The 20,707-nt window shown below is 37.7% G+C and overlaps 1 protein-coding gene across 38 annotated transcripts in view; it reads left to right on the top strand.

Moving 5' to 3' along the window:
* The window catches only part of CAMK2D (calcium/calmodulin dependent protein kinase II delta), a 318,650-nt gene extending 307,417 nt beyond the window's left edge, over positions 1–11,233 (top strand). For 14 of the 38 annotated variants that reach the window (XM_032146068.2, XM_032146153.2, XM_032146082.2 and 11 more), the window contains 4 exons: positions 276–370; positions 6,105–6,333; positions 7,846–7,941; positions 9,150–11,233. In XM_032146068.2, the coding sequence (XP_032001959.1) occupies positions 276–370; positions 6,105–6,333; positions 7,846–7,912 (391 nt within the window). In that variant the 3' untranslated portion in view covers positions 7,913–7,941; positions 9,150–11,233. Of the gene's footprint in view, positions 1–275; positions 371–6,104; positions 6,378–7,845; positions 7,942–9,149 lie in introns of all 38 variants that reach the window. The other 24 variants (XM_032146242.2, XM_058436690.1, XM_032146219.2 and 21 more) reach the window with 2 other exon arrangements.
* Positions 11,234–20,707: the final 9,474 nt, after the last annotated feature.

The following is a 20,707-nucleotide window of genomic DNA, read 5'->3' as shown; positions in this document are numbered from 1 at the left end:
AGAAATTATAAAAAGGGGCCTCCTAAAATATTGTATATTATCATCTGCTTGAACTGGATAAATTAGTTTGTTCCTATCAGAGTTCTCTGCAAAATGTCTTTTTAGAGTCTGCTCCTCAACCCACCTTGCCAAGGTTTATGATAGAACTTTTGTATGTAAGTGTTTTTAGAGGCTCTTTCCTTCAGTGACTGGCAAATCAGAATGTTTACACATGAAACAACAAAACACATTAAAGCACCTATTAATTGGTTATTTTCATTATTTTTCTTTTACAGAAAAATCTGTGACCCAGGCCTTACTGCTTTTGAACCTGAAGCTTTGGGCAATTTAGTGGAAGGGATGGATTTTCACCGATTCTACTTTGAAAATGGTACATTTATTCCTAATTTAATAACATGCCCTTTTTAAACCTCTCTGAATTTTTCCCAAATTTGCAGATTATTTTGCTCTTTTCTGTAATGAGAGTTTTTACCTTCATCCAGCATTTGAAACCATACAATGGTTTTGTATTCAAAATTGAAAAAAAAAATATGTCAGGCTTGGCTTACAGTTTTGGTGTGTTTTAAAAAATATCTTTGTAAAAAAATTAATGTTGGCTGGGCACAGTGGCTCATGCCTGTAATCCCAGCACTTTGGGGGCCGAGGCCAGTGGATCACTTGAGGTCAGGAGTTTGAGACCAGCCTGAGCAACATGGTAAAGGTTCATCTCTACTAAAAATACAAAATTAGCTGGGCATGGTGGCACACACCTGTAATCCCAGCTACTTGGGAGGCTGAGGTATGAGAATTGCTTGAACCCATGAGGTGGAGGTTGCAGTGAGCCAAGATCGCAAGCCTGGGCAACAAGAGTGAAACTCCATCTCAAAAAAAAAAAAAAAAAGTTATGTTGATTGAATACACTTCAAGCAAGTTGCAGTTAAGGTATAATATGAGCTATAAGGTGGTTACAAAAAATGTTATTTCACGTTTTCATAAAACTATATATTAAAAAATTAGGCAGGCACGCTGGCTCATGCCAGTAATCCCAACACTTGAGGAGGCTGAGGTGGGAGGATAGCGATAGTTTAAGGCCAGAAATTCAAGACCAGTATGAGCAACATAGTGAGACCCCATCTCTACAAACAATATAAAAATTGACCAGGGATGATGACAAGCACCTATCGTCCCAGCTACTTGGGAAGCTGAAATGGGAGATCACTTTGAGCCCAGGAGATTGAGGCTGCAGTGAGCTATGATCATGCCACTGGACTCCTGCCTGGGTGACAGAACGAGACCCTGTCTCAAATTTTAAACATAAGAAAAAGTAGGAGGAAAAAATTTTTAAAAACCACACCATGCCAAAATATTTAACATAGAAGAGTGCTTTCAAGCATATGTGATGCTTATTTTCAAAGTAAAATGAAAATGAAGGTGAGTAATCAGATAAATCTTTCAATTCAAATTTTAAGACTTGTGGTAAGAGAAAGCAGGAAAGATCCAAAATTGACACCCTAACATCACAATTAAAAGAACTAGAAAAGCAAGAGCAAACACATTCAAAAGCTAGCAGAAGGCTAGAAATCACTAAAATCAGAGCAGAACTGAAGGAAATAGAGACACAAAAAACCCTTCAAAAAATTCATGAATCCAGGAGCTGGTTTTTTGAAAAGATCAACAAAATTGATAGACCGCTAGCAAGACTAATAAAGAAGAAAACAGAGAAGAATCAAATAGATGCAATAAAAAATGAAAAAGGGGATATCACCACTGATCCCACAGAAATACAATCTACCATCAGAGAATACTACAAACACCTCTACACAAATAAACTAGAAAATCTAGAAGAAATGGATAAATTCCTCGACAAATACACCCTCCCAAGACTAAATCAGGAAGAAGTTGAATCTCTGAATAGACCAATAACAGGTTCTGAAATTGTGGCAATAATCAATAGCTTACCAACCAAAAAGAGTCCAGGACCTGATGGATTCACAGCCGAATTCTACCAGAGGTACAAGGAGGAACTGGTACCATTCCTTCTGAAACTATTCCAATCCATAGAAAAAGAGGGAATCCTCCCTAACACATTTTATGAAGCCAGCATCATCCTGATACCAAAGCCTGGCAGAGACATAACCAAAAAAGAGAATTTCAGACCAATATCCTTGATGAACATTGATGCAAAAATCCTCAATAAAATACTGGCAAACCAAATCCAGCAGCACATCAAAAAGCTTACCCACCATAATCAAGTGGGCTTCATCCCTGGGATGCAAGGCTGGTTCAACATACGCAAATCAATAAATGTAATCCAGCATATAAACAGAACCAAAGACAAAAACCACATGATTATCTCAATAGATGCAGAAAAGGCCTTTGACAAAATTCAACAACCCTTCATGCTAAAAACTCTCAATAAATTAGGTATTGATGGGACGTATCTCAAAACAATAAGAGCTATCTATGACAGACCCACAGCCAATATCATACTGAATGGGCAAAAACTGGAAGCATTCCCTCTGAAAACCGGCACAAGACAGGAATGCCCTCTCTCACCACTCCTATTCAACATAGTGCTGGAAGTTCTGGCCAGAGCAATCAGGCAGGAGAAGGAAATAAAGGGTATTCAATTAGGAAAAGAGGAAGTCAAACTGTCCCTGTTTGCAGATGACATGACTGTATATCTAGAAAACCCCATTGTCTCAGCCCAAAATCTCCTTAAGCTGATTAGCAACTTCAGCAAAGTCTCAGGATACAAAATCAATGTACAAAAATCACAAGCATTCTTGTACACCAATAACAGACAAACAGAGAGCCAAATCATGAGTGAACTCCCATTCACAATTGCTTCAAAGAGAATAAAATACCTAGGAATCCAACTTACAAGGGATGTGAAGGACCTCTTCAAGGAGAACTACAAACCACTGCTCAATGAAATAAAAGAGGATACAAACAAATGGAAGAACATTCCATGCTCATGGGTTGGAAGAATCAATATCGTGAAAATGGCCATACTGCCCAAGGTAATTGATAGATTCAATGCCATCTCCATCAAGCTACCAATTACTTTCTTCACAGAATTGGAAAAAACTACTTTAAAGTTCATATGGAACCAAAAAAGAGCCCGCATCTCCAAGTCAATCCTAAGCCAAAAGAACAAAGCTGGAGGCATCACGCTACCTGACTTCAAACTATACCACAAGGCTACAGTAACCAAAACAGCATGGTACTGGTACCACAACAGAGACATAGATCAATGGAACAGAACAGAACCCTCAGAAATGATGCCGTATATCCACAACTATCTGATCTTTGACAAACCTGACAAAAACAAGAAATGGGGAAAGGATTCCCTATGTAATAAATGGTGCTGGGAAAACTGGCTAGCCATATGTAGAAAGCTGAAACTGGATCCCTTCCTTACACCTTATACAAAAATTAATTCAAGATGGATTAAAGACTTAAATATTAGACCTAAAACCATTAAAATCCTACAAGAAAACCTAGGCAATACCATTCAGGACATAGGCGTGAGCAAGGAATTCATGTCTAAAACACCAAAAGCAATGGCAACAAAAGCCAAAATTGACAAATGGGATCTAATTCAACTAAAGAGCTTCTGCACAGCAAAAGAAACTACCATCGGAGTGAACAGGCAACCTACAGAATGGGAGAAAATTTTTGCAACCTACTCATTTGACAAAGGGCTAATATCCAGAATCGACAATGAACTCAAACAAATTTACAAGAAAAAAACAAACAACCCCATCAAAAAGTGGGCAAAGGACATGAACAGACACTTCTCAAAAGAAGACATTTATGCAGCCAAAAAACACATGAAGAAATGCTCATCATCACTGGCCATCAGAGAAATGCAAATCAAAACCACAGTGAGATACCATCTCACACCAGTTAGAATGGCCATCATTAAAAAATCAGGAAACAACAGGTGCTGGAGAGGATGTGGAGAAATAGGAACACTTTTACACTGTTGGTGGGACTGTAAACTAGTTCAACCATTGTGGAAGTCAGTGTGGTGATTCCTCAGGGATCTAGAACTAGAAATACCATTTGACCCAGCCATCCCATTACTGGGTAGATACCCAAAGGACTATAAATCATGCTGCTATAAAGACACATGCACACGTATGTTTATTGCGGCACTATTCACAATAACAAAGAGTTAGAACCAACCCAAATGTCCAACAACGATAGACTGGATTAAGAAAATGTGGCACATATACACCATGGAATACTATGCAGCCATAAAAAATGATGAGTTCATGTCCTTTGTAGGGACATGGATGAAACTGGAAAACATCATTCTCAGTAAACTGTCGCAAGGACAAAAAACCAAACGCCGCATGTTCTCACTCATAGGTGGGAATTGAACAATGAGAACTCATGGGCACAGGAAGGGGAACATCACACTCCGGGGACTGTTGTGGGGTGGGGGGAGAGGGGAGGGACAGCATTAGGAGATATACCTAATGCTAAATGATGAGTTACTGGGTGCAGGAAATCAACATGGCACATGGATACATATGTAACAAACCTGCACATTGTGCACATGTACCCTAAAACCTAAAGTATAATAAAAAAAAGAAAAAAGAAAAAAAAAAGACTTGTGGTAGTTTCAGAGGAAACAGCCACTTTTCAAAGAAGGTGACAAAAGAAGTTCATCCTGCAGAAATCCTTCAGGTCATCAAGAAAAATGTAAACCAAGAATTCCCTTTATCCTTCTCTTTTTCCTTACACCTAATGACATTAGACATTATGCTGTGTTTGCATATTGCATTAAGTGAATTTACTATTTTTGCAGAGATCTTATTGAATTAAAAAAGAAATGTATTATAGGAATGATTAGGATAATCACATCACTTTCAGTAATTATAAGCTTTGATAAGAATGTCTGCCTTGGCATGGATTTTCGAATTAAGATGTGTGGAATGAGTTACTTTTTCTTATATGCATTAGTCATTTACAAACAAATAAACAAAAAGAACTATTTGATAAATTCTCTTTAACAAAATTTCAGTAAATGTTATCATGTTCCCTATATTCCAGTGTTCTGATAGCATCTCATGTTTCCTCCAACTAACTCTCTATCAACACCATCTGATCCCTAATGAAAGAATTAACCCATTAATATTTTAACCTATTTCAGTATAACACTATATATCATGTTCCATAAATATAATTCCTTCATAATGGGGTATTTAGGTGACTATAATAATATTTTATATAATTTGAATAGATGTTTTCCGAGAATGGAAAGCATGTTTGGATAACAGCTAAAAACAATTCAACCTTTTCTAGTGATCTAAGAAAGAAACAGCATCAGTAAGTGATGTGCACTAAATCCTCCTCGCATCTCTTGGTGACTGAATAATTAGAATTGGTAGCTACTGTCAAAACACCAGAGGCTGGAGCACAGTGAGGGCTACTCAGTCAAGGGAAAGAGCTGGAAGATCAGAATCAGGCTATGTGCCAACACCACATTTTGAATGTTTATCAAATGATCACAGTGGACTATCATGGAATGGACTCTAGTATGTGGAGGAGTCAGAGGATGAGATGAGAAACAAGTTCATAGACTTGTTCAAAGGCTACCGCCAGCCTTATTTTGAAGACAGTGATGTCTATACCTGAAACTTGATATATTTCCCTTCTCTCAACGTACTTCACCAACTAACAAAAACAAACACCACCACAAGATCCCTGGTCAACTGTCCTAGCAGTTCATTCCTGGAAAAGACAAGCACTGCTTGGCACGCCTGGGCCGGGCCTTCTTCACCTGTATTCATATTGTGATTTCTGTTTCTAACCACTTTCCATTGTAAATAAATATATCTCTCCAGCTTTTTCACCCAATCAAAATTTCCAGAGAGCATATAAATGCCTGTAAAGGAAACCAGATAAAATAAAGACTGTATCCGCTTTCGTTCTTTTTTTGCTTTGTACAGTGCCCAGTACCCGATTAGTACAAATAGTAGATTAATTAACTAATTAATTAGTGAGTGAATAAACATCATTTCATTTATTGGTCCTAACTGAAGTTATTACTGGTTTTAGTTTCCTTTACATAGAAACTAAATTTTGCTTTTCATGTTTTTCTCTTTCAGCTTTGTCCAAAAGCAATAAACCAATCCACACTATTATTCTAAACCCTCATGTACATCTGGTAGGGGATGATGCCGCCTGCATAGCATATATTAGGCTCACACAGTACATGGATGGCAGTGGAATGCCAAAGACAATGCAGTCAGAAGAGACTCGTGTGTGGCACCGCCGGGATGGAAAGTGGCAGAATGTTCATTTTCATCGCTCGGGGTCACCAACAGTACCCATCAAGTAAATATTTCCAGGCTGTCAGCTTCTTTGTTAATACACCCATGGTCAGCCCCTTCTACTTATTCCATTGTTAATAGCATGGTATATGTTATTTAATGCTAGTAGTTGGTCACGCTGATGAAAATAAATGCTTTCACAGGAAAGGTTTATGATTCTCTGGAAAGATCAATCAGATCAGCCATTTGTGGGTTGAAACTTGCTATAGTGCAGTATATGATAGGTTTAGACAGGACTAGAGACTACCTTATCAAAATCTCACAGGGTTAAATCTAGGGGATTTGTATAATAAGGCAAAATATTTGTGACTTCATTTTCTCAATTGACAGAAGAAGGGGATATCAGAGGAAAACATAGGGAGGAGTTTCTAAAATGGCCAATACGTTATCAGGAGTTTCATTTCATAGATGATCCCCTAAAGCGCAGTTAGAGAGACAGCATTTAAAAGGCCATTGTCAGGTAGTGCAATGTCGTTCTCACCTCACCACTCTACCTCAGATCATTTGCTTTTCCAGTCGGCGATTAGGCACATATTTATTGTGAATCTCCTAGGTGCTTAATCTGTGCCAGATTCAACACAAGGTACAAGATATTGCTTTCAAGGAACATGTATTCTCATTTAGCCAATCATTGATTCTAAAGAAAAAAATGATATAATAAAGTTTATCATCAACTTCAGAATACAGTAGAATTAATGAACAGTGTAGTAAACTGTTTATAACAGTTTGGAAGTACACTTTGTGTATAAGATAGAATTTTGGACAAAATCTTAAATGATGAGTAGAATTTAGAGACATAGAAAGATTGAAAAAGCAAAGGAGGATAGTCCAAGCTAAAGGAGCATCATGAAGAAAAGTACAATATCAGGATTTAGTTTAATATGATAGAACATTATTGGTAAGGAAGGCCGGTTACAACTAAAGAGGAATAATTGAAAATAGGCTTATTGGTAAAGTGGAGTGAGATGAAAACAAGAAGAGTTTAAACTCAGTGTAGAAGTTTGGTCCACTGTTGATCTCTTTCCAAATTCTCTCACCAGGATCACCTGTTAATATTTGGGATTTGGAATGGGGGGTTCATACAAACAGCCATTCAACTCACTCCAGAGAATCCATCATGATTTCTTAGTTTGATAACATACCACAGTGGTTTTCAGATGCCTTCTGTATAGCCTTGATAATTGTATATCACTGTTAGATTTGTAAAAAGTAGGTCAACAGGGACAAAAATCAAACCAAACCAAACAATAGGCTGAAATTTATTCCCAAAACCATAGCTATGTAATTAAGAGAAAAACACAAGAGGAATATGAAGATAATGAAGACACCTGTTTTTGTGTGTTTTTTACCCCAAAGAGGTACAGCACAAATCACCAGTTAATATAGAAGGGGTTACATTCATACAGTACCAGGGGTTTAGGTTTTTTTGCAATTCCCTGAAGTGTTTATGGGATGAAGCCTATTCAAGAAAACTTCATTTTATGCCAGGTGGCTTAAATGGGGCTTCTTTTAATAGGCCACCCTGTATTCCAAATGGGAAAGAAAACTTCTCAGGAGGCACCTCTTTGTGGCAAAACATCTAAGGCCTGAAAACCATTCACATATGGGTCTTGTAAGTAACATCCTGCTCCGTGATACTTTGTGATTGGAGCTGAATGAAAAGCTGCATGGCTGTTTTCCTTCCTTTTGAGGATATTTTTTCTTGCATAATATTCAATGAAAAACGCACAAGGTCTTTGAAAATTCATAGCAATTTTGCATGAGCTTTTGAATCTAACATTCAGCCCTATTTGGTAGCATAATCCTTATTTTAAAGGTAATAAACACTGAAAAGAATCTTTTCCAACATGTGGATTGTGTCACGTTAGAATCCTGAAGTTTTCACATCAAAAGTAAATTATGTCTGGGTCAGTTCAGATAACTCTCAATTACCCGGACTTAATTTATATTAAGCTTTAGAATCCTTTGGTGTCTTAACCATTCTTTCAAGAGTTTGCAGTTCTATAAGCAGCTGGCTATGGCGAATGTGTAAATCAAGTTGCTGTGCCTGACTGAGTATAATGGTACTTGACCATGAGGACAGGCCACAGGAGGAAATCAAGCTGAAATTTAAAACTCACAAAGTGGGTAATTCCACAGGATAATTGAAAGTTGACTGTAATTAATGTCATGCTTTTATTGTTGTTTTTAATTAATTGTTTCTTAGACTTAGGTTACAAGCATTCAGATATGTATGGTGCTGTTGTGAATATTTGCCTCATTCAGAGAACTAAACCTTATCAGAGCTTTTAACAAATAGTGCTCCCAGCTGTTGCTTTCAACAAAGGAGAGCTACAATTAAAGAGAGTAATCATGTTCTCTCTACTTTTGAGACTATATTCCTTGTTAAATTGACTTCTAGGTTTGATTTCCCAAGGAATCTAATAATAATAACAGAAGCTAAGGATGAACTTGAATTTTAAGTCTATTTCAACAAAAGGATTATATTCATTTACTAATTTGTCCAGTAAACAGGAATGCTTAAGATGTATACTTAGATTTAATAATGTGACTGAAGCCTGTGTCTGTCTCTTTGTTTTTAGCTTAGCTTTGTGTGAAAAAATAATTAATACTGATTTTCTATTTTAATACTCTCTTTGTGTAACATTGTGTATTTCTTCTTGTAATGATCACAAGCAAACATCTCTTACATATAGTGTTTTCTATCTCTTTGTTAGCCAAGTTATAAAACTGTAGCCTAGTCAAATCTATGGCAAAGCAATTTGATGATATTTTGTAAAACAATATAATTTATTTCTTCCTCCCCCTTTCTCCTTTCAGCTAAATATCAACAGTGCCACTTCTGCATTCTCTGTTCTCAAGGCACCTGGATGGTGACCCTGGGCCGTCCTCTCCTCCTCTTCATGCATGTTTCTGAGTGCATGAAGTTGTGAAGGTCCTACATGTAATGCATATGTGATGCATCATCTTATCATATATTCCTTCCTATACATTGTTTACACTTCAACTACGGGGATGTTCCACGTAAACTTAAATTACTGTTGGCAAAACAATAGGGGGAGATTAGACAAAAAAAAAAAAAATCCACAATATTCCAAGTACAACTCTTCATCAAGTTTCTCTGTTAATGCCAAGATTTAACAGACTTAAGAACTATTGTTCTCTGAATGACAGTTTGTAAGAGAAATGTAAATTTTTTAGAACTCTGCTGTTAATCTGTTTTGGCTTGTTTGGGTTTTTTTTTTTTTTTAAGGTAAAAAATACACCTTCAGTTTCCTGGTGTGATCCTGGTTAAAATGGATGATTTTTCATTGAAAGTTTTGCTGATTAACAATTAAAGTGGGTTGATATGTGGGCAAAATCACTTATGAAAGTAGAAGCAAGAATCAGTTGGTTTGCTACCACATAAAGCCATGCTGTTTTTGGTCAAACTGTGTAAACTGGAAAAATTCACATCATTTCTGAGTTTAATCACTTTAGGATATATTCACATTGTTTTGGTGAATTTGCTGAATTGAATTGTTTTTCTTTCTCAAATCTGTGATCTCTTTTCTTTATCCTGTTTCTTTGTTCCTTTCGTTTGCTTCCTTCTTTTTCTTTTGTTCCATTCTTTTTTCTCTTTTCCTTTTTTGGGGACGCGGGCTAGTAGTGTGTGTGAAAAGAATAAAAGTGAAATTTGCATAATGAAGGTAAAAGGGAAATAAAAGTCTTTTGAAGGTAGCTAAACTAGCACTTTTGATCATCTTCAGGGCCCACAAAAATGTTGTCAAGATTTTAAAAGTTTATAATTCTGCTTAAGCTCTAGTTTGGACTTAGGTATCCTAACTATGTGGGAGGTATTTGCGTTGTTTAAAGTTAGGATAAAAGCAAGTTCCTCCTGTGACTGCAACGTCTTACTGATTGGGACAGTTGCCAGGAGGATACCAAGTTGATAGCAGAGGGGGTTTTATGCAAACGCACCCACCTCCGCCTTGGGGAACGAAAGGGTCACTTCTGCATCATCACTAGCTAGTTTTCTAGCGTTAGAGAGGCTTACAAATGTTTACCATTCTCATAAGTGTTTTGAACTTGGTCTTTGTGACTTGTGCTTCTTTAGCTTCTCTCTTGAATCAGAGTATCATTGTCTTCCTCCAAGGAGTTAGGATTTCCCAGTTTAAAACAAAAAGGGAAATGTCCCAGGTTTTCTTTGCGCTTCTCATTTTTCCTTTGTTGATTCAATTCCTGTGATTTTTGTTCTCTTCCCTGAAATGCTTTACAGTGCATGGAATCTCCATCATTGTTATTTTAACGATAGTAATTCCCAGTCCTCAGAAGCCTATTTTTAAAGCAGAAGTAAAAAAAGAAAAACAAAACAACAAAAACAACCCTTCCACTTTTCTCTCATCTCACATTTCTTGTTGGTTACTAATCATCTTAGATATTATTGCTAGTGGATGTATGGTAGATGGGTTGAAGCTTTTCTGATAATTATTACACAATTTAAAACAATATATATTTAAAATAAATATATACAGTAAATATATTGAGCCATGTTAACCTGCCAATGAGATCTGTGAAAAAAAATGGCCTCATTTTTCCCTTTTTAATTTCTTTTACCCTTTTGTGAAGCAGCTATACGTGGCATACATGTATTAAAGAAAAAAAAATAGGTGTAGAGTGTTTTTTTTTACACTTTTAACTTAGCATGTGGTGTTGAAGTATTGTAGATCAAGTTTGTCTTCCGCACTAAGGTGTGAGGAAATTGTGATTTGTTCTCTCCACCACAAATGAATTACACATTTATTATCTTCTATCATTTTGAAACACTGCAGTTTACCATGGGACACTGTATATATTTCTTGCTATAATGGTAAATGACTGATTGATATATTTAAGAGTTAATAAATTTGTGATTTCTGCTGACAGTGTGTCCATCTTTATTTCTTCAGAAGAGGTACTGTATTTATGCCTGCATGGTGCTGGCCAGTGTCAAGGGCAGTGTGGCCTACTCTGGTCTCATTTAGTACATAGCAATTTGCACTTGGTGAGAATGGCAAGTTAATTGTTCTCTATGAGCAAAACAATGGTCTCTTCGGGAAAATGTTGCTGAGAACAATATAGTTAACAACTAAGACTCCTAACAGCTTCTCTATACTGTACCCTCCAATCCAGCCTTCACATGGCTGCTTTTTTTTTTTTTTTTTTTTTTTTTAACACGAACCTGTCCTTGTAACGCTTTGATGTTATTGTTTCTGGGATACAGGCAAGCACCCCAGCTCCTGCTACTCCCCAGCTTGAACTTGAGCATACATGGATGCTCAGCTTCTTTTGATTTGCTAAAAACATCACACTTGCTCACATGCCTGTTTATGCTGTTCATGTTGTTTATGTTTCTTACCTAGAATAAATAGTCTTCCCCTACTTCTTTTCCCGACTTATTACTTTTCCCTAAGAAAGATTCAATGTACAGCATCATGTTCCACAGCAAACCTTCCCAGGCCCTATTCTGGGCTTGCCTTCCCTCTCAAAACTTCTTACATAATAGATTGTATTTACCTCTCCTGCCAACCACATTGTTTTGAAAATATATTTCTATCTGTGTCTCCTCTACTGCAGTATAATGTCTCTATGGGCAAGAACTGTGTATTCATCATTGCATTCCTAAACCCAAACCAAGGCCAGGAATGGAGATGTCGTTGATAAATAGTTGTTGAATTGAGGCCAACCCCTTTTGCTAACAGAAGCCTCAAGGGGTACTCAGATAGTCCTTGATTTAATGATGGGTTCTCTCACCATTGTCTTGATTCTCTGAGCAAGTTACCTCTTCTCTCTGAACCTCAGTTTCCATATTTGTAAAATGAGAATAAACATACCAATTTAATAAAGATATTGTGAGGATTAATGGGTACAGAGTGACTAGAATGATATTTGATAGAAATTAAATGGTAGCAGTATAACTATTCTGATCACTGATATTAATATTCCTATTGTTGTTATTCTTTACTCAGGAGGGTATACAACTCTTGTTTTGCTGTTGGGCTGCCCTCTTTATGTAGGGTTACTGTTAATGCTGAGGATATACTCGGACTCAAATATCTCAGCAGGAGGCTGAGAGACACCAAATGAAGTGGTCATCTAGCTGAATGTAGGAAAAATGAAATGTAGTAGTAAATCAGTATATTCTAAGGAAATTTTCAAGGAATATTAATCTTAACCCAAATTTCGAATTTTTATGTAAAAAAAATTATAATTTAAAGGTAAACAAACATAGATGACACAGCTTTCGAGTGATTTCATTGAATAAAATTCTGCCTTCTGTGAACCTTTCATGGCTCTGTGGTCTCCTTATCAGATTTTTTTAAAGGTGAGAATGTACAAAAAGATTACAATGAAGATCAGCATACTAGACCACGTGTCCATGAGCTGAACAATAGCTGTCATAAACCACCCTGACCTGAGAAAGCAGCAGGAAGCATTTACAGCATTCCTGCTTTTCTCAGACAAAACCAATTCTCAGAAGAGAGCTGGAATGTTCTCCTGCAGACTGGAGTAGGAAAAGCTGATAACAGATAAGAAGTAATTGTACTCCAGAAGGATTTGCATTTAGGCTTTTGCTGCTTTACAGCAGAAAAAAAGAATTCTTGTTTGTCTGTAAAAAGTGTTTTTATGTTTTTTTAAATGTCAGCAACATTTAAAAATTGGATATGTCATGTAAAAGTCAAGATTTCTGGCTTAATTAATTTGAACAAGTGTAAGGTCTGCCCCACTGGTTCTGTGTTCACTACAGCAACAGTCAGAGAAGCTGCTGCCTCTTTTAGAAGGCAGCACACACATACTTCACGCCTGCCCCATGAGTTTGCTGCTGGCTCCTGTGGACACTGAAGAGTTGATCTCTTTCTTTTTTTCTTCTTTTTTCTTTTTTATTTTGACAGTCTCACTCTGTCACCAGGCTGGAGTGCAGTGGCATGAACTTGGTTCAGTGCAGCCTCGTCCCAGGTTCAAGCCTCATGCCTCAGCCTCCTGAGTAGCTGGGATTACAGATGCATGCCACCACACCCAGCTAATTTTTGTATTTTTATTAGAGATAGGGCTTTGCCATGTTGGCCAGGCTGGTCTCGAACTCCTGAGCTCAAGTGATCCGCCTGCTTGGCCTCCCAAGTGCTGGGATTACAGGCGTGAGCCATCGCGCCCAGCCAGCTTTGACCCCTTTCTTAAAGCCAAAGGGCACCTCTGTTGGCACCTCAGGCCCCAGTGAACAGGTATGGGCATTGGTTTGTAGAGGGATTGTTCTCAGCATCCCTAAAACCATGCTACTTAGGCAGCTGTCTTCTTGCTAGGCCTCTGCTACTAAAATGCTTGTCATTATTTTTACTTCGTTTCAAGAAGAAAATCAAGGTCCACAAAAACACAAAGCACAAGGTGTTTCTGTGGTACTATTTAATTTCTTAAAAGGAAGATCTGCAGCTATTTTACAGTAAAATGAGTTTATTTTGTCCTAGTTTCAAAGTCTTCAATGGCCAAGAACTGTTGGGTAATTTTTATTGCTGAGTCTCTAGGCAGGACCAGGACAAATTGTGAAATACTTATACAAATTCTAGTAATTTTCTATCTATAACCAGATGTTTAGAAACTGCTTTGGGATATAATGGTTTGCACTATGGCCTGACTCAATTGCTAGCACATAATGTAGTCTGGGCTTAATCTAAGTTAGCTCTTTAAAAGGCTAGTAGAACCTAACTCACTTGCTCCTTGGACTTTCTCACACCCTTGGAAACTCACAAACATGGATACATCCTCTTATCTGCTTGGGCCATGCTCATAATCCTATGGCTGAATGTAGCTGGAAAAACGTGCACCTGTGCTGACAGGTCTTGTTATATATTCATGGCCATTGACCTCCCTCAAGTAAGCCCCAGAGGCTGCCCAAAAATCATATGTCCCTAATCCATTCTCTCTTCCAGTCTTCTGTCAGCTATTTCAGACTTCATGTACTTTCCCACCTCCAACATTTCTTCCCCTATCCTTACTCAGGTGAGGACCTTGCTGCTTATTTCACTGCAAAAAATGAAGTAATCTCTGCATCTCTGTGTATGCACCCTGCTCTCTCTTTTATTACTGTTTGTAAATAGGTCATGCACCTGACAAAGGCCACCACCTCTGCTCACAGGTATTGCTCTAGCAACTCTCCTCACCTCGCCTTGTCATTATAAATAATTTCCTCCATACTAGTTGTATCCACCAGTGCCCCATTTCTTTATAGCCAGATTCCTTGAAAGCCTTGCCTCAATTGCTGTCTGAAATTTCTCTCCTCCCATTCTCTCTTAAACCCACTCCAGTTACCTTTACCACTCCACAAAACAGTTCTCTAAGTCACCAATGACTACCATGTTGTTAAATCAAGGATCCATTTTCTGTCCTCATTTTTACTTCATCTCTCAGCAGCATTTGACAGAGTTGTTCATTGTCTCAATCTTTAAACATTCTTCTCTTGTCGTTCAAACAATACATTTGCCTGATTTTCCTCCCAGCTTTATAGATGCTCCTTCCCAGTCTCTGACTGGTCCTTTTTCATCAACCTGACTTTTACATTTGGAAGAATTTTTGTTTTCATTATTTTTTTTCTGTCTGTTTTTGAGACAAGGCCTTGCTGTGTTGCTTAGGCTAGCCTTGAACTGGGCTCCAGTGACCCTTCTACCTCAGCTTCCTGAGTAGCTGGGACAATAGCACATGCCACCATGCCCAGCTTGACTTTTAAATTTGGAACTCATCTTCATTCTCTCTCAGGGTAACTGCATCTAATCTCGATGGCTTCAAATTATATTAATGATTCTTAAACATATATCTCCAGCTTAGATCACTCCCCTAAACTCCAAACATATATATTCAGCTGCCTATTTGAAATCTACATTATACATCTAATAGGCATGCCAAATTAACATGTCATAAACTGAACGCCTGATAGTCTGTACCAAAACCCTTTCTTATAACTCTTTCCATATCTCAAGGATGGGTAACTCAATTCTTCCATCGATCAGACCAGAAATCTTGGTATCATTCTTAATTCCTCTCTTTCTATTTAAAATCCCTTCAAAACATAACCAGAATGTGACCACTTCTCACAATACTGTCTGCTACCTCTCTTGAATCAAATCATCATCCTGTTATCTATATTACTGAAATATCCTCCTAACAGTTTCTTGGCTTCTGCCCTTTGTCAGTTCTCAATGCAGCAGCCAGAATGAACTTGCTAAAATATGTCAAAGCATGTCACTTCTCTGCTAAAAATCATCTGATAGTTTCTGCTTTCACTCAAAGAGACAAAGTGAGTTCTGCCTGATGTTCTTCTCCCCATGACTTTCTCCCCTTCCTCTTCTGTGAATGTGCCAGTGATGCTCCCGTCTCGTGACCTTTACACTTGCTGTTTACTGTGCTAGAAATACTCTTCCTCAGAAAGGCAAGAGGCAAGAGGCTGGCTCTTTCACTTTCTTATTTCGTTACAAAATAAAGTCACCTTCTTGGTCAAGCCTTCACTGATAATCCTATCTAAGATTTCAAACTCCCTCCCCCACCGGCACTTTATATCTTCCCTGATTTTCTTCTGCTTGGCACATACTATTTAACATACTGCTTTCCTCATTTTATTCATGTTATTTATCAATTGTCTCCTCTCCTAAATTACACACACAGCGAGAGCAGGGATTTTTATCTGTTTTGTTCACTGATGTATTCCCAACTCCTAGAAGTATCTGGAACATAGTAGGTGCTTAATAAATATTTGTGGCTGAATAAATGAATGAATTGCTCTCTTGCTTCACAGTTGAAAAACCTGAGGCTCCCAGCACATATATGACTTGCTTCAGAGTAATTCCAAGAGCTGTATATTGCTTACATTGTAATCAACTGAAAAAAGAACAACTCTACTGTAGCTAAATAACTTTTAGCCATCATTGCACACATTTAGAATTTCTTAAGCTGTAAGGAACAGAAACTAGATTCCAAACACCTTAAATAATAAGGAAAATACATTACTTCAACAAGAGAGAGATGAGTCAGCTCTGGCTGTTTATTTCAGTAACTTCAACAACATAAAAAAAAGGACCCAGGTTCTTTCCATTTTTTAGCTCTGCCCTTGCAAGAGAGGAGACTGTATCCTCCAGGTTAAGCCACCTTGAGGTCCCAAAATGCATGACTTGGTTCCTCATGTCACATACAGACAGGCCAACACCCACTGGAAGAGGAACGCTTGCTCAAGTCTTCTCCACACCTCCCCTGACCCATCCTCAGCAAGGAAACATTTCCTAGCAGCCCAATTGGCCCAGAACTGGATCACAGGCCACACACTATTGGGCTTAGACTAATAAGAACCTAACCCTCAGCTAAGTATGAGCTACTGTTTTTTAGACCATGGGTGTTCAGGGGAGGGTGGACACTTAGAGACTGGATTGTGTTGCTTTTTTCAAGAAAGAGTTTGGGAACTCATTGGAATCAGGAAAAGTCAGAACAAATTATGTTTGTATTGTCCCCTTTAAGGTTGTTATTCTATGGATATAATGAGAGTTGTAAAAAAAATATATGAAGAAAGAAATTGTTATTTTGTTCAAACTCTAAACTTTATCCGCTGTTGCATTCACTCTTGCTGTAGCTTCCTGATGTGCCCAGCCAGTGCTGGATAGTTTTTCATCACATAATGATTTGGGACTAGGAAACTAAACGTCTCACTCAGTTTAAAGTTCTTGTAGGAATTCCAGTTGGAAGAAGGGTGCGTTAAGCCAGAAGTGCTCTGTATCACCTTTAGATGATACTATCTTTGCCCTGCCCTAACTTCAATGAAAATTTTTTAAAAACAATGAAAAGACTGCTTAGCACCTGAAACTGCATTTAGTGATCAATTTTCATCAGTTCTGCTTTTCTGTTATATTACTTTAAGTACGTAAAATAGGAAAGTGAGCTCGTGGGGCAACTAGCAACCAAGTAAACATCAATGGTCTTATTCACAATCCACCCACTTGATTCTGCCTGGCAAAGTGAACAAAAGAACAAGCAGCTAGTTCACCCACAGAACCTGTTCCTCCAGGGTCTGAAGAAACAATTGCTGTTGTGTGGGAAGAAGGATTTAGCTAAGTAATTTGTGATTAGGTGGTGTTATGTGTACAATGCTTCTTTTTGTCAATATCATTGCTCATCATAGGTGACTCAGAGACATTCTACTGAAGATGGAGTTAGTTAGTCACCACAGCCTTATAAAAGCATTAATTTTCAGAATTTCCCTTCCTCTCCTATTTGCTCTTTTAATCTTGTCATGAGTACCCTTTCACCCCCAAACGAAAGAAGTAGATGCTTTGTTGTTCACACCACGAGGAAAGAACTCCCTCTAAGGCATAGGGCTAAGAGGACTAATTTAAAAAATGACAATCAAGTTTACATTCCTGCATTTCCCTCTTTCAGTTCTTAAGAAAATTAGTTGGCCCATTTTACTAAAAGATGGAAAACTCAATGTATACACCGTGTATATGTAGGTACATATGAGGAGATATGGAAAAAGAGGCACTTTAGAATGGCAAAGAGTCATTTGGCTAGCAAGTAGAGATGAAAAACAAAATTAAATAAAACTTCCTTGCAGGCAGGATATAAGAACTAAAGGAAACATTGATTAAGGTGCCACTATGTTACAGGCACTGTGATAAAAAAACATGTTCCCAGAAGGAGAGAGCCCCTTTCCCGGAAGATTTCACTTTGGGATCATATCTAGTTTCTGACTTGGCTCCACTGCCTTCTGAGGGATTCATGCCTTAGCCAACAAAACTCCTTCTTAAAACTTACCCAAGTAAACATGCTCTACTTTTGGAACAAGTCACACTTAGCCATGGGAGATTTCACCATCTGATTTATTACTCATTCCCCAAGAGCCATTCTCGGGGTTGAGACATTGAGGCTGGAGAAGCATCTTGGGCCTCGCTCAATGTGATCTGTACGCTGATGTTATAATGCCACTTGGCAGGAAAGTGTGAAAAGGAAACGAGGGAAAAAGGGGATGAGAGTTTCGAAGCTCCAGGTCTCAGCAACATGAAACTTCAAGTATATTTCTCTTTCGGGTTAATCCCATCATTGTGTTTCTCATCCACAAAAAAAACCTTGCTGGCTGCCCCATGATCATCAATGTCCTCTCTCATTTTTAGTGTATTTGGTTTCTTTTCTACTTTCCCTTCAAGCTTACCAGAAAAACTGTGGAGCACTATATACTTTTAATGATGATTTTATAAGAGAGATTTTGAAATGCTGAGTATCTTTTGTTCATATCATTCTTCATCTGCATAAAGGAAAAGAGGGTATTCTGTTCTCCCAATTACTTAAATACAGCAAATACAAGATCATACTATACATTCTTTTATGTAACTTGCTTTTTCACTTACCAGCATATAATAAACAATAAATTTTATTTCAGAAAATATGCTTCTGTTATGGCTAGTGGCTTCACTGGAATCTATGTATCTAAATGATACACAATTTATTTATCACCTATTGTTGAACATGTACTTTTTTCTTATTTTATGCTACCAACAATAAGCCAATTAAGTAATTCTTATAGGCAATTTTTTTGCACAGACACTTATTTCCTTAGGGAAATTGCCAGAGGCAAAAATACTGAGTCATCCATTCCATTTTAACTTCCAAAAATAGTTATGATTTATAGTGCAGAAATTACCAGAAAGATAAAATTACATACCCAAGCTAACTTAGTGGCAAAATTTTATCACAAATCCTGGTTTCCTCATTTCATGTCTAGTGTCCTTTGCACTGTCCAGTCATCTGCAGCTTTTTTTAAGCCAGTATGCTTGGCTCTGGCAACAAGTGCAAGGCACCACACAGGAGGGAGATTCCAGAACAATATTGCTATTCATAGCTTTAGTTCTGAGATGCTGTCCTCAACTTGTTCTTTATACCTGATTACATTCTCCTCCAGATCTTCCTATACATGGGCCTTGCTATTGAGGCTGTTGTTTTAGTTTTGTTGTTGTCGTTTCTTCATTTTGACCTTTAAAAGCGACACATTCATTTCTTACATATCTTTTAGGTTCGAAAGTCCTGATAGAACTACTCAGCCTAAATTATTGGTTTCAAAACTACTATACAGATCAGAAAGAATGACACGAGAATGGAAAAGGATCCATTTTTCTTTATAACCCCACCTTAGCTGTTATTTTTGTTATATGGGTATTAGCAGAAAGAAAGAAAGAAGAAGGAAGGAAGGAAGGAAGGAAGGAAGGAAGGAAGGAAGGAAGGAAAGAAAAGAAAGAAAGAGAAAGAAAGAAAAAAGAAAGAAAGAAAAGAGAAAGAAAGAAAGAAGAAAGAAAGAAAAGAAAGAGAGAAAGAAAGAAGAAAGAAGAAAGAAAGAAAAGAAAGAGAGAAAGAAAGAAGAAAGAAAGAAGAAAGAAGAAAGAAAGAAAGAAAGGAAGAAAGAAAGAAAGAAAGAGAAAGAAAGAAAAGGAAATGCTTCCTTTTCAGAAGCCCAGATAAATGGATAGCTTATAGATGCTATCCAATCTAACAGCTAATTTTCTAAGTGAGAAATCCCAAGAAATGGAATAGCCATTGTCCATTTAAAAACTGGGATGGAAACAGGATGAATTTATGAAACCTAGAGCAATGTTTCTCAATTTCTTCCCAGGACCACTTTACACTCCTAAACGTAATTCATAACCTCATAAAGCTTTTCTCTGTGTAGGTTATATTTATTGATATTTGCCATTTAAAAAAATGAAAACTAAAAAAGTTTTAAAACACAAAAATATTCAAGCACATTGTCCATTAGCTCTCAGAGGAATGATGTCACCACACTTTTTTTTCCTTTTTTTTTTTTTTTTTTTTTTTTTTTTTTTTTTTTTAAAGACAGGGTCTTACTCTGTGGCCCAGGCTGGAATGCAGTGGCTCAATCATGGCTTACTGCAACCTTGACCTCCTTGAGCTCAGGTGATCCCCTCACCTCAACCTCCTAAGTAGCTGGGACTACAGGCATGCACCACCACCACACCCAGCTAATTTTTGTATCTTTTGTAGAGATGGAGTTTTGCCATGTTGCCCAGGCTGGTCTTGAACTCCTGGACTCAAGCAATCCACCCACCTTGACCTCTCAAAGTGCTGGGATTACAGGTGTGAGCCACCGTGTCCAGCCTTGCCACACATTATAGAGCCTCTGGAAAACACTGTACACTCGTGAAGGAATAAGAATGAAACAGGAAGTTAAGGTTTTAGTATTACAATGAAAACAGTTTTAACCTCTTGCAGTCCTTGAAAATGTCTCAGGGACCCCGGGATGTTCTTGAATCACACTTTAAGAATGTCTGTGGGCCAGGCACGGTGGCTTACCCATGTAATCCCAGCACTTTGGGAAGCCAAGATGG

Source organism: Hylobates moloch, unplaced genomic scaffold (genome assembly GCF_009828535.3).
Source record: "Hylobates moloch isolate HMO894 unplaced genomic scaffold, HMol_V3 SCAFFOLD_3, whole genome shotgun sequence".
In the NCBI taxonomy this organism is placed as follows: domain Eukaryota; kingdom Metazoa; phylum Chordata; class Mammalia; order Primates; family Hylobatidae; genus Hylobates; species Hylobates moloch.
This window is presented reverse-complemented; position numbering and strand designations above follow the sequence as displayed.